Source organism: Aquila chrysaetos, chromosome 3 (assembly GCF_900496995.4).
Source record: "Aquila chrysaetos chrysaetos chromosome 3, bAquChr1.4, whole genome shotgun sequence".
NCBI classification, from domain to species: Eukaryota; Metazoa; Chordata; class Aves; order Accipitriformes; family Accipitridae; genus Aquila; species Aquila chrysaetos.
The window spans coordinates 68,504,012-68,520,302 of NC_044006.1; the positions used below are offsets into that span (position 1 = coordinate 68,504,012).

At 37.9% G+C, this 16,291-nt stretch overlaps 1 protein-coding gene across 1 annotated transcript in view; it reads left to right on the forward strand.

Annotated features, from left to right (window-relative positions):
• PTPRN2 (protein tyrosine phosphatase receptor type N2) overlaps window positions 1-16,291 on the forward strand; it is a 664,954-nt gene that overhangs the window by 233,919 nt on the left and 414,744 nt on the right. Inside the window, exon 5 of the mRNA XM_030008997.2 lies at window positions 4,541-4,703. Within this exon, the coding sequence (XP_029864857.1) occupies window positions 4,541-4,703 (163 nt within the window). The remainder of the gene's footprint in view (window positions 1-4,540; window positions 4,704-16,291) is intronic.

Here is a 16,291-nt window from a genome sequence, read left to right on the forward strand (position 1 = left end):
TATTGAATGACATTCTGAGCAACTAATTATATTTTCAAATTCATATTCCTCCAAAACAAAGCTGTAGTTGATTCCAAGTCCGTAGAGTCTCAGCTTTAGTTGCAAAATTTGTCCAGAAAGGAGAGATTCATGCAAGTTCCCATGACAGAAAACAATGGTGGGATATTTCTATCTATTCTTTGCATTATAGAAGCCATTTTCCTCATGGCTTGAAAGATATTGAGGGGTGACTTAGCAGTTATTGGTGGCAAGAGACACAACATCTATAATTCTGTAGAGTCATATGGATGTAGGACCTGCAATTATATCATCTTCATATACAGATACACACATAAATGTACTCTTTTACCTGATCTATTCTGTCCTACAGGCTTTTAAGTGCAACCCAACCACACAAACCCCAGAAGGAAAGTTTAAAATGCATAAAATTTTAGGAATGTTATAAATGGTAAATTTTGCTTTCTCCTACATAATTTTAAGAAATGCAATCTCAAAATTAGTGAAATTGAAAGAAAGTGCTTTTTGTTAGAAAACTTTCTTCATAGTGGGACAAAGCTTGAGCTTTTAGCCTTGAAGGGCAAGATGTTGACTGTCGGACTTTAGATCTTCATGTACTGCAGTATGTAGTTTGCATATACTGCAGAACCATTTCTTTTCTAGATTGCTCTTCTATGGAAATAAAAGTGCTGTGTAATTGATACTGCCCAGTGGCTTCAGCTGTGTTTGCCTCAGTATGTTTTGATTTAATTCATAGAATTTGACCCTGTATTTAACATATTTGCTGATTCAAAAGCATTCCTTAAAATCACAACACCATACATTTCAGGAGTGCAGTAAGGTAGAAACTTAACTTTTAAAGAAGATACTGATCTATAGATTATCATAAAGGTGATAACAACATGTGGTTGAATCCATAAACATGTTTTCACTGCTTAGATACACAAAATGCCATTACTGTATGGATTACTCTCTGTACATGGTATCAGAAATGATTTTGAATATCTTCTGGAGGCTTTTTTTTTTTTTTAGAATGAATGTGTCTAAAACTTTTATTCATGAGAGTATGATAAAATAGGCCAGATTTCCATGAGATCAAGACTGTATTCTGCAGTGTTCCAGATTCACAGTTATAAAAAATAAAATGTCTAAGAAGATATAAGAAATAATTTAATTTTTAGACTGAGAACAGATGATCACTTTTAGGAGTTCCTGTTGTGATCAGGTTTGAGCTGTTTTGCATTTTTATCCAGAACTGTACATTAAAAAAAATAACCCATTTTGTGTATTGACACTTTAGGAACATCAGAATTTCAAATGCGTTCCACTTATAACAGTTCCTATTGTGGATAGATTTTCTGAAGTTACCAAGCTGTGCTTCTGAAAGCATTATCTTATGTGCCAACAGTTTAAAGCCTTAATTGATTTTTCTGGTTGTCCATTTACAATATATTCTGTAGGTCAGAGAACAGTAGGAACTTTTTCTCCGGTGTCTTGCAGATTCTGATCAAGTTTGCTATATGCTCAGTGTGCTCAATGCGCTTGCTAAAATCTTATCAGATAATAATTAAATAATTAAAAAAGCAACTTAGTGTAGGTATCTAATTATCAAAGCAACATTATGGCAGGAAGACCTTTTGTTAAGGGTAAAGTGTGTAATAAGACAATATGAAGTCATACTAATGAGTCATTAATCCCCACAGAGCTAGTGAGAGCAAGAAAATAGACTCAGACACTTGAAAGGTAAATTGACTTAGGCTAAATTAGTGCGTATGAAATCTGATGAAACAGAAGACATGGATTTCATCTTAAAAAAAATGCTGAAACTGGGAGCTTGATTTCAAGATGAAAGTTCTTTCTTTGGTGGCTAACTGGAGTGTACGTGGTATTTCCTGGGCCCTTATTAAATTTCAAAAAAACCCCACTCTTAAAAGAGGATCCAAGATAAAGGAAAAAAGTCCATTCTGCACACAGGGAATAAATGTCAGTTGCGTTCATTGGTGCAATTAGGCAAAACCACAAACGTTTCCAGCAAACTTCAATATATGAAATGGGGTATAGCATTATTTCTATAATAAAACCATCATTAAGTCAGTAATAAGATTCTCACAGCATTTAAAAGGAAGAAACTTTATTCTAAAAAGTGTGGTATCTATTAATTGAGAACATTTGAGAAGTATCTGAGGTGCAGTGACTGAGATTTCCACACAAAAGCTTCTAAAACGCTGTTTTTTGTAGGAAATACATGATTATTTCTATGGATAAATAATTATATATGTTATTGTCTTTATACCCTAAAGTTCATTGTATGCAAAGTCCTTTTTCAGAACAAATTAAAACTGAAAATACTTCCAAATAAGTGCACAACAAGAAGTCAGCTGACAGTCATTTCTCCTACTCACCAGGTGCTTTTATATATTTGTCTTTCATCCATTTTCCAATATCACTTTGTCAAATTTGAAAGAAATATTTTAATTCAGTTGCAATAATAGCTCATTTAATGCATTTTACTTTCTGTGTTAACAGGGTGAACAACAGTGATATACTGGTGAACTACAAAAATTTTAAAAAATCTTTCAGTGTATGCATAGGATTTATTGAAGTTGTAATGCTTTGTCAGACTTCTACATTTTAATTGTTTAAAAGTTTATAACATAAAATACTACATCTAATGTGAAATTTACACACAATTTGAGTGCAATTACTGTCTCCATAAGAAAAATGAGAAATCTTAGACCCCAGATTTTGCTTCTACCACCAGTATGAGGGATTATATACTGTAAATAATGGCTTGAAAAGCTAACCTAAATACTGTCTTTTATCTGTGCATTCAGTTCCCATTAGCTCCAGTAGAAATCCTTGGGGCAGAATTTGGCCTGGTACTTCCATTTTCCCTTTCTTTTCAAAGTTAGAGAAGAAAGGAGAAGATAGGTGTTGGAATTAATTGATGAATGAAAGATGAGTGTTTGAAACTAGGATACCTTCTATGATGAGAGCCTCTTTGGATTAGTTCATCTCTATTGAAGCAGAAAGCCTACTGCCCAGCTCTTTCTAAAACTGCAGAACAGTTTTAGTCTGGCTTTAGGTGGAAAAGGAGGTGGATAATATTACCTGCATGTCCACCCTCCATCATAAGGCAGAATTTACAGCTCTGGAATAAGAGAAAAATACGAACAGCATGAGGAGGAAGCAAGACTTGTGGTGAATTACATGAAGATCGCTGTAGTGCTCTGTGCAGTAAACCTTTGTTTTCCTAGAGTTTGTGTGCCTGACGGGTAGCTGGTTGTTTTACACTGGGGAGAGGTGGAGGGTTTTTCTGGTAGTTCAAAGTGAGCAACGCTGTGAGCGCTATTGGTTGCAATGCCACCACAGTAAATTAGATTATTAATTACATTTATTGGTATTAAATTAGTCGGGACATGCATTTGATACAACTGGGAGCATGGAAGGACGTCTGTTACTTTGTGCATAAAGTAATGTAATTAAACCCAAGATTCAGAAAATGCCATAATGGTACTCTCTCAAGCTGTGCTCCTACATAAGCACCGTGACGTGGGCTAGTAGAATAAAATCTTGCTCACAGGGGCACAGAGATGTTGAAAGCCAAATGATGCCTCATCTCCCTGAGCTGGAAAGCTCTTCTACCTGGAATTGTTCTTCACTGAACAAGTGTGTGGGCCTGTGGGTAGGAAATGGTGACACCAAAAAGGTGATTTCCCTCAAAAGAATGTGTCACTCATAGGGAAGGAAGCAGACTGGGAACCCTGTCTCTGCTTTCTTGCACAAGGAATGAAATAGCTACTGGTGTTGACATTTAAATTATCATCATCATTGACACGTTGCCGAGATAGATGAGGAGAGCCAGTAATAATTCAGATTCATTGCACGCAGCGCTCTGAGTCCTATATAAACACCTCTACATTGCTGTTGTTTAATCACATTTTTAGCTTTTCTTTGCAAACGTCACCAAGATCTGTCTAAACCAGTCAGGAAACATTGCTATTCTGTGAATCCCAGGCACATGAGAAGATCAGAAGAGATACTTGTTCCATCTCATTATTCCCTTTTCAAGTCTTTTGCTGAGGCTGACTTGCTCAGTTATTTCTGCACATCCAGTAGTCTCACTGCATTCTGTAAATTGGTGCAGGGCCAAATTGATGTTGAAACTCATCACCATCCAGCAATTTTTTTAAATCTTAGAACTATCTCATATTTCTTTGGGGTGCAATTTAATCATGCATATTTTCTTTTTACAAGCATTTTCTTTTCTTTCGAATATGGCTTTGCCTTGATGTAGGCATTTTATTTGATTTACTGTTGGATCATTAACTTTGATTCATGCAATAAATTGTTAATAGTGCGAGATTTTTTGACTGCTTTTGCTGAAACATTGAATTTTCTATACTTTTGTGGTTGCTAAGCTTTTGAGTGACTTTTTTGTTATGTATGGAACTAACTTCAGTGGTTTGCAGTGCCTTTTTAGTTGGGCGTTTTGTATGTTGTACAGGCTGGTAACTTGCTTTTCCTTGCTTTTTCTGTGCAGGACTTTGGGACAGAATGCAGATAATGAAAGAAATTACGACCTGGAAAATGATGTGAACTTGGCCAAGTCTCTTCAGCAATATCTTAAATATCTCAGTATTCTCTCCCAGTCTGCAGCTACAAATTTGTATCCAAGGAAGACGAAGGACAAAGCTTCTGTCAAGGTAGTATTTTTAATGTGGTTCCTACATTCTGTGATTTTGGCTTCCTTCTTCTCTGAATTCTCCTTATTTTTCAATTTTCCCTTCTGTCTCAAGACCAGACATTGTTTCTTGCTGCCTCCTCCAATTGATTATCATAACTGCACCAACGAAGTTCTCTCCAAATGAGTTGAGCGAGCTTCAGTGTTGTAGAGGGTAGAGCTCTTCTAATCTGGAGCATTTTACCTTAATTAGGGACCCATTGTATGTGAGGAAGGAGGAAGAGTGGGATAGAGGTGATATCTTCACTGGCTGATCTGAAACCCTTCTTACAGCATCTGAACTGCTCCTCTCCAAAAAGCTGGCTGAACTACCCTGTGAATTCTTGCTGGTGTTTATGGTGCTTAAAGTACAATTAATATAGTCTTTGAGCAAATTTTAATAATGGATCTGACAAATTGTGCCTCAACATTTCCTACTTCTTATTGATCATAAAGGAAGCCTATCGTGACCAATTAAGGTTCATATGTATACATTATAAATATACAGGTAGCTAGGAAGATAAATCACAGCCATTACATCCTGAGTATTGGCTATATTAAAAAACCACACAAATGCCTATTTGAGGACTAAAACAAGTTTTTTTCTTTCCTAGGGAAAATCTGTCTCGCTCTAAGATGGAGCTTGATAAATTTGTAAAAATGATTGGATGAAGGGGTTGCATATGACAGGCCCTTATAGCTGTATATCTTCTGCTCAAAAAATGTGTTAATCCAAAGCACTCTATTATTTTAAAGAAATAGGCTGCTATTATAGTGATCCTTTAAAAAAAATGGGTATGTGCTATTTGCATGAATACAGTGTAAATGCAACAACCTTAGCTAAAAAATATACTCACATTTTAGTATAAAAAATCAGTATAAAGTATAAAAAAGTATAAAAATATATTTTTAGTATAAAAAAAATCAGGTGAAGAAAATATAGGGTCAAAGCCAAACTGCTAGTTTTTTCCCAGAGCTAACAGAGACACAGAACTACTGCAGTGCATCTGCAACAGCACCTCCCAACAACAGTATCAGTTGTATCAGCTATTTAGTCATGGTATAACTGAAATGTTATTATTCTTGTCAGAAGCCGCAAGTTTCCAATTTCACCGATTGGTATATATAACATTTATGATTTATGGCATATGTCATTAGGTGCTCATTTGGGGTAAGAGAAACTTGCAGGCAGCAGCAAGGCAGCTTTGGGGATGGATGAGTGACCACCTTCGTGGTACTTTTCCTCCATTCTCTACTCCTGGGTGCTAACTACAGTGAGGATGCCCTGCTTTGAATCACTGGCTTTCAGAGACAAGAAAACTTGCTCAAGGAATATTTCAGTGGGTCTGGTGCTGTCATGCAAGTTCATAAATAATCCATATGGCTGAGACCTTCTGTGGGGAAGCCTGCTGTGATAACACCACCCACCAACCTTATCGAGTGTTGTCATGGAGATGGGTATTCTGAAGCCTGGGGGAGTGGGATAAAGAGGAGAAAATCTGGAAATGAAGCACGTACAGGAGCAAACTGTACACTTCTGTTTACTAAGGAGCATTTTAAAACAACAGACATTGAGCCAGATGTGGTACCTATAATTTAAAATTTTTAAAAAAAGGAAAATTATCTTTAAAATTAGTAATCAATCATGAATTTTAAATTATCCTGGAGACGCTTCCCTATCCTCTGCAAATCAAATGCAAATTCTATTCGTTAAAAAGAAACAAGAGGGACACACTGTATTTGTACCTTGATTCATTGGGTTAGTAATGGAATAACATTTAAATAAAAGAGAAACCAGGATTTTTGCTACTCTAGAAAGCAGAAAAAAAACATAAAATTGAATGATTTGAAAAGAGTGGGAAGGAAAGTAACTGCAAGAGCTGCATTTGATATGGTCATACCACTTGAAATTGAAAATGGCTCTCATGTACTTTAATTGCATGCTTCAACAAAATCTTGGTACCTTATTTTTGTATTTCATATATTGATAAATTATGAACCTACATTAAGTAATTGCACCAAGATCTTATCTTTTTAATTTGCTTGCACTTTTCTGATTAAAAATAAGGATAAGGCAGAGGTACTTTACCCTACTTAAACTTAGATTTGCAGCTTTTGGGCCTTTGCCCTTCTTAAAAATAATTCTCCTTCAAGTATATATTTACCTCTGTCACTTCATTCTTGCTGTCAGGGAGTAGGAGATGTAACACTGCTCTGGTTGCTTTGATACCTTACCTGCTATGAAGTATAGCTGAATCTTACAGAAATTTAGTGCTTCTAGGCAGACTTCCTGAGCGGATTCTGATTTGTTCCAAAACTTTCATCAGAGGACTCTGGCCAAGAGTAAAAAAAAAGGAAGAAAAAAAGACAAAAGAGGCTTTAAAGTATTTGTTATACTCCAAGAGTGTTATTTAGTATCTTAACATAAATATTTTTAATCAAACTGTTTTACAAACTTTTGGTCTTTAGTTTTCCCTCTATCTTCCACATGTATTATCAGAATAAAACACAGAGCTTCAACATTACCAAGTAGACAGCACACATACACTTATGCATAAAGTTGTAATATAAGATACAGCAAAACGTAAGCCAGATAACTCTTTTCCTATTTCCCTTGTTAAACAACTGTCAGGTTGATGCTTGACACAACAGTGACAGAAATAACACTATTAAACTTAAATCATGTGATGGACCAGAATTCCTATAATGTCTACCATTTATTGCAATAGCTTCTTTGAGTAATTTTTTGAAGCACTTGAAGTTCATCACTAACTTAGAATTTTTTTTTCAGTATTTAGACAACATCTACTGCAGGCTGTAATTTAGCCAGTTGATAATGACTCTGCCAGTGGATAAATAGCGGTAAATCAGAAGACGTGGTGGGTGTGTTTCCTGAGGATTACAGTTGTAAAGAACATTTCACTTTAGTTCAGCTGAAAAGAGTTGCTAAGAAAATGGGCACTTGGTGGCATTTGTTACTCAAGCATTAGCTAGCGGGTTTTTGCGTTTGTTTTTTATTCCCCCTTGTGGGCTTAATGAAGGTTTTACCATTCACAAAATGCTGCATTATCAGTCTTTGTGATTCCCTTCTACCAAACCTGGACTTAGTATGCAAAATAACATATAGCCAGGCACATACACATGTTGAGAAAGCTTGGTTATCTTATTTACTGAGGCAAGAAATACAGAGGTTTCAAATCACGTGTGAATTCCCCTGCTCTTCTCCCCTCCAGCTAGCACAAACCCCTCTCACAGAAAAAAACCCAAAGCCAAAACCCAGAAAAAAACACTACACTGTTGACATTCCCCCAGAAACTGAGAAGCAGAGTTTTGCTGGGTTCAAAGGGGTGGCACCTGGCTGATATGACTAAAGCTGGTCGGCTGTAAAAGGAGAGCTTGCTCGCTTTGCTGCTGGTGGCAGCCCTGCTGATGAGCTCTGTGTGAGCATTTGCATAGCAGGGGCATGGGGGAAGCCTTGAGGAAATCTTTAAATAAAGGAGGTGGAAAAAGAAAAAAATAGCTATGTCCACAGCGGCTGTTACAACAAAGCAAAAAAGAGAGGCAGCAAAAATGATCAGTGTAGAAACAAATACTCCTGTTGTCTACTTTTCACCAGCCGGTAGCCAAGGCAGTGAGGAATGATCTTACATGATAGTTTTTTAAAGTCCAAATGCCTGCAGTTGAATAGTTACAGAAGATTTCAATTATACTGCTTTTGTCTGACCGAGAACAATTTTTTAGTCATCATAGAAAGAGGAAAGATTTGAAATGTGATCCAAATGTACTTAAAAACCTCAAAATCAGAATTAAATAAAAATAACTCACCTGGAACTGCTTGCTTTTTTGCTTGAACTAGGGATCATTTTTTACATATCCTCTTGCCTTCCGGTAGCCCGACTTGTGAATTTGTTAATGCCTCAGGCTGCCAAAAGTGCACTGCTTTGGTAACACAGCACTGCTCTGGGCTCATTTCGGACACAGCAGCTCTAGCACACAGCGGTCACGTCCACCACACCCCATGGCCGGGCACTCTCTCCCTCGCTCTTCCCATCTCCCAGCTCCACTCCACTCCATCAGGAAACCCTCTGGCAGGCTGTAGGAATAAGGCAGTTCCCCCGCTCCACTTGTGCTAGTGCTGCATTTCTTGTTGCAGTGGTCTCTGTTGTAGGGTTTGGGGTTTATGGCTAGAAGATTTGTGTAATTGCTCTTTTTCTTTCCCCTAACTTGGCCTCTGAGGTCTTCAGACGGGGCTCCTACCTGCTGCTACGGTCTTCCTCAGGCTGGTATGCCATTCAGGCCCTAGTAGGTAGTATAGGGAAAAAGAGAAAATTATCTGTGTCCTCAGGGAGTTTCATCCGTTTTCTGCTGTTTCTGTTGCTTTGGTTTGAATTACTTACATTCATTTTCAAGGCAGAGTTTATGTATAAATATTGTCATTGCAGAAATCTCCAAATCTTTGGTATTCTTATAAGTTTTAAAGCGAAGGAACCAGAATCTTTACATCAAAGAAGTCACTAATAAAGTTAAAGGTGTCTGCAGAATCGTGAAGGGAAAAAGAAACGGATAAAGTGTCGGGTTAGTGGCAGAGAGGTATGGCTGGTTGTTAGACCAGCAGTACAGGGGTGCTGAAAGGGGAGAAGGTGCAAATAGAAACTGTTGTGGCGGAGTCAGTTTGCTGGAATCTAGAAGGGTACGAAGGTTAGACAAGACATTTGGTAAACCTTATATTTTAGTCCTCGGTACAAGAGGCAACCTTCCACCTATTTTTCCCTTTCACATTCAGGGAAGAGTACTCATATATTTGCTGGATTGAAAATCAGTTGTTTGATGCTTTGTAATCGATCTCCTGAAAGAACTAGGATGTGTGATAATTATTAAAAAGGATTATTATTTATTTTAGAAAATCTGAGTGCACAAGTGCTCAAAGATGTACTCTGAACTTATCTGCAAATAATAATTACTAGTGATTAACTAGTAAGAAATTACGCAGTCATTGCTCATTTTAATCTGGAGCTTTAATTCAAAATAGTGGGACCCTTATTTATCTAACACTGATTAAAAGACAGTACTGAATGAAGATCATCAGAAATTGATTTGATGGCTGACTGCTGAGAAGCCAAAAACCTTTCTGCAATGTATACATTTAAACTCTACTTATATAAATGTAAAATTTAATGTTTCATATATGTGGGATTATGTATAAGTAAGAAAAATGTAATTCACCCTGTGCATAAACACTTTCATAAAAATATCAGGAATAATTGATAAAGAAGTGTCTCCCTGAAGCTACAGAATTGCCCGTCTATTGGTATATCTATACAACAACCTTTAGAGTAATATCTGAATGTGTCACAAGCATTGATGCATCTATTTACCTAGTGCCATTACAAAGTAGGGAAGACCTAATACCCCTACTTCACAGACAGATTAGGTAGCTTTTCTGAGGTCATGCAATAATTTTTTGGTAGAGTGTAGACTAAAAGTTAAGCCTCAAATCCCAGGAAGGTATTTCATCTTTTGGATCATTCTCCCCTCCCTGGCTCTTTTCAGTAAAATAGAAATATTAAAGTCCTCTTAAAAACCCCACAAAACCAAACCAAAACAACCCCAAATCTCAACAAACAAGCAAAACTCCATAAGCACTGGAGTAGAATTAATTTGACCAAATATAGGTGTTTGTATTAGTTCAAGTCAACCTAAACTCATTTTGTGATCAGTGGAGGGAAAAAAGGTTCTAATTTAAATATATAAAATAAGACATTGTAAATTCTATCCTGTTGGCCATGCTGCACGAATCTGGTGTAGATAGCAATTTTTTTCTGGGAGGACTGGTACCCATACATTTGAAGATCTAACAGAATTATGGCTACAAAGCCTATTAAAACTACAGTCAGGTTGTTTGTGGCATAAATATGCAGTCTGGTGATCTAATATGACCTGTGATTTAATTTTTGAATTAATAATTTGGTAAGTGAAGATTCTAGTGCCAGTATCATACTCTTCAAGTCTGAGACCTAACACCTACCTTTACCTACAACCTTGCAGTTTATGTATGATGTAGTGACAGAATTTCCACATCTAGCGTAGAAATCATAATTTCTCTTATCACAGAGCTATCTTGTAAAGATTAATTATTTTTACAGTGATTTGAAGATACAAGTGCTGTAGAAATGAAATTATAAAGGATGTATGTCAAGTCTGGAGGCTTATTTAAAAGGGCAGTTAATCTCTAGTAATTCATAGATGAAACATAGATTGATAGTTTTAAAATCTCAAATGCTGACTGGACAATAAGATTTGCTTCTTTTTTTCAGATCCCTCCCCACCCCTTCAAAATCTACTCTTTTTTTGCCAAATACCATGTGTTTGGAGCTTTTGTTTCTGTCCTTTCTCCTGCAAGCTTGCTGTTTGTCTTGCAAGTATTTACTCACGGCACTTCAGTACACTGGGCTCAGTAAGTAGAAGATGATGAGCTGATACAAATTTTAAAGTGTATTCCATATTTATTTTTAGATCATGCTCATCAAATGAGAGGGTAGAGCTCATGAAAATATAAACTTATTGTATCTAACCTCTGTGTGAATGTGCTGGTGTACACATTTCAGGACGGTGCAACAACAAATTTTTTTAGGGAGGGGGAAACCTCACCTTACCTCAGGCAGCTGTCCAGCAAATGGCTGGTTGCTTTCAATGGGGTTGTAAAGCAATGTTGTAGACATGGATCCTGCAGATCTCTATTCATTTGCATTTCTTTGGGTATAAAGTATTCTTTGGATTCGTATGTTAGAGTTATAAACATATTGAATTGGTGCTAATGTGCTCAACTTTTGGCAGATGAAGATCTTCATGTTTCTATGTAAATCATCTTTAGATAATGAGTTAGCTCAATATACCAGCATATGCCTACAGAAAATGTGTTTAAACATCATTCACTGAAACCTTAAGTAACAGACTTATTGACATATGAGCAAACTGTTCCCAGACAAGGGAAGCTGATATACCCTGGTATATCTATCAGCACTGATCGCCATGCTGCACAATTTCTACCATCCGCTGGGGGTTGACTGTCACTTTTTGGTTCCTACTTGTAATGTTAGGGACCTTCTCAACGCAGTAGCCTGACATAAGCAAAGCTGCCTCAGGTCTGTGTCCCCACATCTAACCAGTAGCCAGGTGGAGCAGGTGCTGCCAATAGGCACCACAGGACCCATAGTCCGACTCCGGTTGTTGGCACTCAGACCACCATTCACACACATGCACACAGAGTAGAGCTTCTCACCTGGAAGAATAATTAGAAATGGAGTTTACCGAGAAGACAGGACAGACTGCGGTGATCAAACACAAGGCATGGTCAGACAAGTATAGTGGCCAGCCTGCTTGCATGCTACTGTTCTCTTTTACTCCATTTTCCTGCTGATTTACCAGAGCTGCTCCCCAATCCACCTGGATCCTCCCTCTCTGGTCCTTTCTCTAAACATCCCGTAATATGCCTAGTACAATCCCAAGATGGTCTTCCCGGCATCCCATAAGGAGTCCCACACCCCTGCAGGCAGTAACCTCTTAAATCTGCGGGGTGATCCACAGAGGTTCTCCCATTGACCCATCTGGTGGGTGGCACTCCTGGACCTCATGGCTGATGGCTCACTGTGATGGCCTGGGGAGGAGCCGGGGCAGGGGTCCCTTGGCACAGATCAGGTTATTGGGGTTCATCCACCCGTCATTTTTCTCTCCGCATATCTTATCCTTTATGTGTGGAGGCAAGCTAGGTTATCATGTAACCCAATGTGTAAAACTAACATTTTTTGTTTATGATGAGCTAACGGTGAATGCCAAGGAAAGAGCATCCAGCACTCCTTCTACACCAAAGGAAACTTTGTTTTAACCCCTAGGATGGAGATTTGTCAGAGAGAACAACCAGCAGTTAGTTATGAAGACTAACGCTAGCGAGTTCCTCAGCAGTACAAGAAACGACAACTAACGATAAATATTCATGCAGCAGAGCCTGTTGGAGAAGTTTGAAGGGTAGACATGCAGCTAAGATCATCCCAAAGGAGATCAAGAACAGCTGGGAACATCTGAGACTTAAAAGTTAATTTCTTAAATAGTAACTTATACATGAAAGAAGCCAATGTATTTATCCTCTCTCTCTTTTATTTTGTTTTGGAGGGTTGTTTTTTTTAAGAGTCGTAGAATATGCTGGTCACAATCAAATCTCTGTCAATTGAAATTACAGCAGTGTAGATTATTGAATGGTACACAGTCAGACCCCAGACGATCCTGTTACAGTGCAGTTTCACAACCAGAATTAGGAAGCAAAGTCATCTCTAGTTTTGATCAAAGGAAACTCAGAGGACCCCTTTTGCTTGATCAAGCTTTTGACACAGCAAACTACAGGGTGTTAATTAACAATCTTTGCCATCTTTACTTCTCTGATGTAGTTCTTAAATGGTTTCAAAGCCGTTGTAGTTCTCAGAAAGAAAATAGGAGATAGTTACAGAAAATTATTACTGAAATAATAGGTCAGATGAGATTAGTGTAATGGTGCCTGTTGCCTTAAGCCTGTGAATCTGTCAAAAGACCATGGCCTGATGCTATTCCATCATGCAGGAGGCACTGGTTTGGCCTCTTAACCAGTTTCTGGATGCTGAGTTAGTCTTCCAAGTTCTTGGTTTTCATGCAGTGATTTCTTGCATGGTATAATATCATTATCTATAGAAAGTGAAAAGGTCATTCTCAGCTGGTAGAAAGGCTTTTGCTCCACTATTGCTCAGAAAATTGAATTCTTTCATTGGCTTTACCTATTATTTTCAGACAAACCTAAAACTGAATTTGGTGCAGAGTGTGTAACATCGTGTCTATAGCACACAGAGGCTTGTAAAGCAAAGTTCCCCCTTTCAGCTAGCTTGAACCTAGCTGGAAGGCTGCTAAGATATCCTCCTGACAGCGCAGCACTGTATGGAAACAGCAGCTCATCAGCTGAAAGAATTAAGGCTTTGTTAGCATAGGACTGGCTACTTTAGCTGTGATGCTCTAAGGACACAGCTGTACTGCTTACTCACCTCCACCCCAGGGACTTTTGCACTGTAGTCCATGACATCCATTTGGCTCTCAGGTTTCATTGTTGGCTGGATTTCTCTCAAAGTAAAGGTAGATTGATGTGTACAAATTCACAGCCCACACTTTGATCTAGCGAGCAGGCAGTGGCACTTGTGCTCCTGTTTAGTTAGGGGTTCACATGAGTCCATGTATTTCCCATGTAGTGAGTTTACATGAGGCAAGTGTGTGTGGGTCGCAGAGTTATCTACACTGCTTCTGGTAGAAAAAGCTAAGCTTCTTTCACTCCACACAAGTTAAAGTATGAGATCATTTCATTTTTTGGTAGCCTTTGGAAACTTTTATTTTATCCCACGATTGGTGAGGGAGAGCCTGGATCCAGTGTTTTGTGGTTTTATTTTCTAATTTCAGAAAGCATACTGCCACTATCTCAAATAGGCACAGTAAATTAAGTATTGTAGGTGGAATCATGGTCCAACCAAATTTAGGTGGTAGCAAACATGAATTAATATCTGAAAATGCATCAAACAGAAAAAGCTAAATGAAATTGAGGGAGGAAGATTTCTTCTTTAGGCATTCCTAAGGGATTTTTTGTTAGCTCTATATGCCTTCAAGATTTAGTGAATATATCCTCAAGAAAGGAAGTATTCTGTCATAAATTTAATTCCATTCTTTCTGCATTTCGGTGAAACATTCAAATCAATCTACCCCTTAGTGGATAAATTGAACAGCATTTGCTTGTGCCTTGGGTTGTACGTATGTAATGCTGCCCTGTTTTCTAATTCTTTTTTTTTTTTTTTTTTTTTTTTAAGAAAACGTGTAGTCCATAGATGATTGCACAGTGCATCTGCACGGTGTAATTTAATGTGCCCTTCTGTGAACTTTCATGCAGAAAATGTCAGTTACTTACATACCTAAACCATACGAGACATTGCCCTAACAGTTCCATCTTCAGAAAGGTTAGTGTGTGGGGTTTTTTGATAATGTGTGAATTATTGAGATAGCTTATTTGAAAGGTGGTGAAAGAGAGGGAAATCCTGTGCAGATGGAGAAATAAGGTTTTTTTCAACTGAGTTTTTTAGCAGTTCAGAGTACTTTTTAAAGATGTATCAGTGACATGAGAAAATTGAACAGTAACTTACCTATTAAAACATTTTTTTCCTTGATAGTAATAGGGACTTGTATTCTAACCCTATTCAGTATAGACCATCTATATGGTAACTAGAGCATTCTTTCTTAGTTCCACACATTTCATTTAATGTTTGTCTTTTTTTTTGCTCTTACTGGCAGTACTTCATATAAATCCAGTTTAAGCTATGCAGAAACTCATTTTCTGTTTAAAATTTTCCTGGTCCCTGTTTTCCTCTGCTTCTCCATAATGTTAGCAGCTTCTCCAAAGACACCAGCAAGGGAATTTACAGATTCTTCTTTTCACTGACCATGGATGATGCCATTTAACCTTGAAGTAAGTCAAACTAGCAATGTCCATGTTCAGGAGGTCAGCTTGCAAAAACGCTTCAAGTAAGATTATCACAGTGCTCTGCAATTGTTATTAATAACTTAAGATGTAAATTGTCACTGGATTCTAAACTACATATAACATATTTTTGTCCTATCTTTTTCTGTAAAAAATAGATTTTTTTTCCCCGTGCTACTTAGACAAACCAATAGTCTAGGTTTGTATTTATCTGTGCTGCAATTTTACTTGGATTTCACCTTGCATATTTCAATTGGCACATATGTTTTTTGTGCTGTGTTTTGTTTGAGATGGGGGTGGCAAGGAAGGGGATTTTTTTCTCCTCCAAGTTGAGGATTGCCATACAGCTGTGAGATCCCTTTAATTAAGTCGGACTAAGCTACATCAGATGGGCTGGTATCTGAGTGCCCTGTGAAGACAGCTGAGCTGTCGGTGATGTACTTTAATTAAAACTTTTAATATTTCATCCCTTACTACCCGAAGTGCGACCTGTCAAGCTGCTGAGAGACAGCTCCTTCTTGATAGAGGTGCAGCTCTGAGCCCAGGACTGGCACTTACTTATATCCGATTTGTGTACAATCACTTGGTGGTTTTGTTGTGTTTTCTTTCTTGGCGTGCTTGTTGTCTGCAAGAGCAGGAAATCACAGATCTCTTAATGTTAAAGGATATTTGGACTTGTTAAATAGCTGATCAAAAGCCAGCCCACATCTCCTGACCCTAATCTTTCACAAGTGGTTTGAGAGTGTCTAGCAGTTTTGCTCCCCCTAAGACTTGATTTATTAGTAAAGCTTTAGAGGCAAAAGAGGCAGCTGGATGTAGGACAGAGATCCAAATTAGGGTATAGTTCACAAGCTGCATTGAGCTGATTTAGTGTCTTTCCACAGCTGAACGGGGAATGTCCTCTTCCCCCATCATGTTTCTCCCTTTCCCAGCTCCCTGTGCTTCCTTCCCTTGTACCCAGAAGGTCTTCAAATGGTGGCAAGGTAGGGAGTACAGAGGTGGGAAGGGCAAATGGCAGTTTATATGAATTCTCTGTAAAC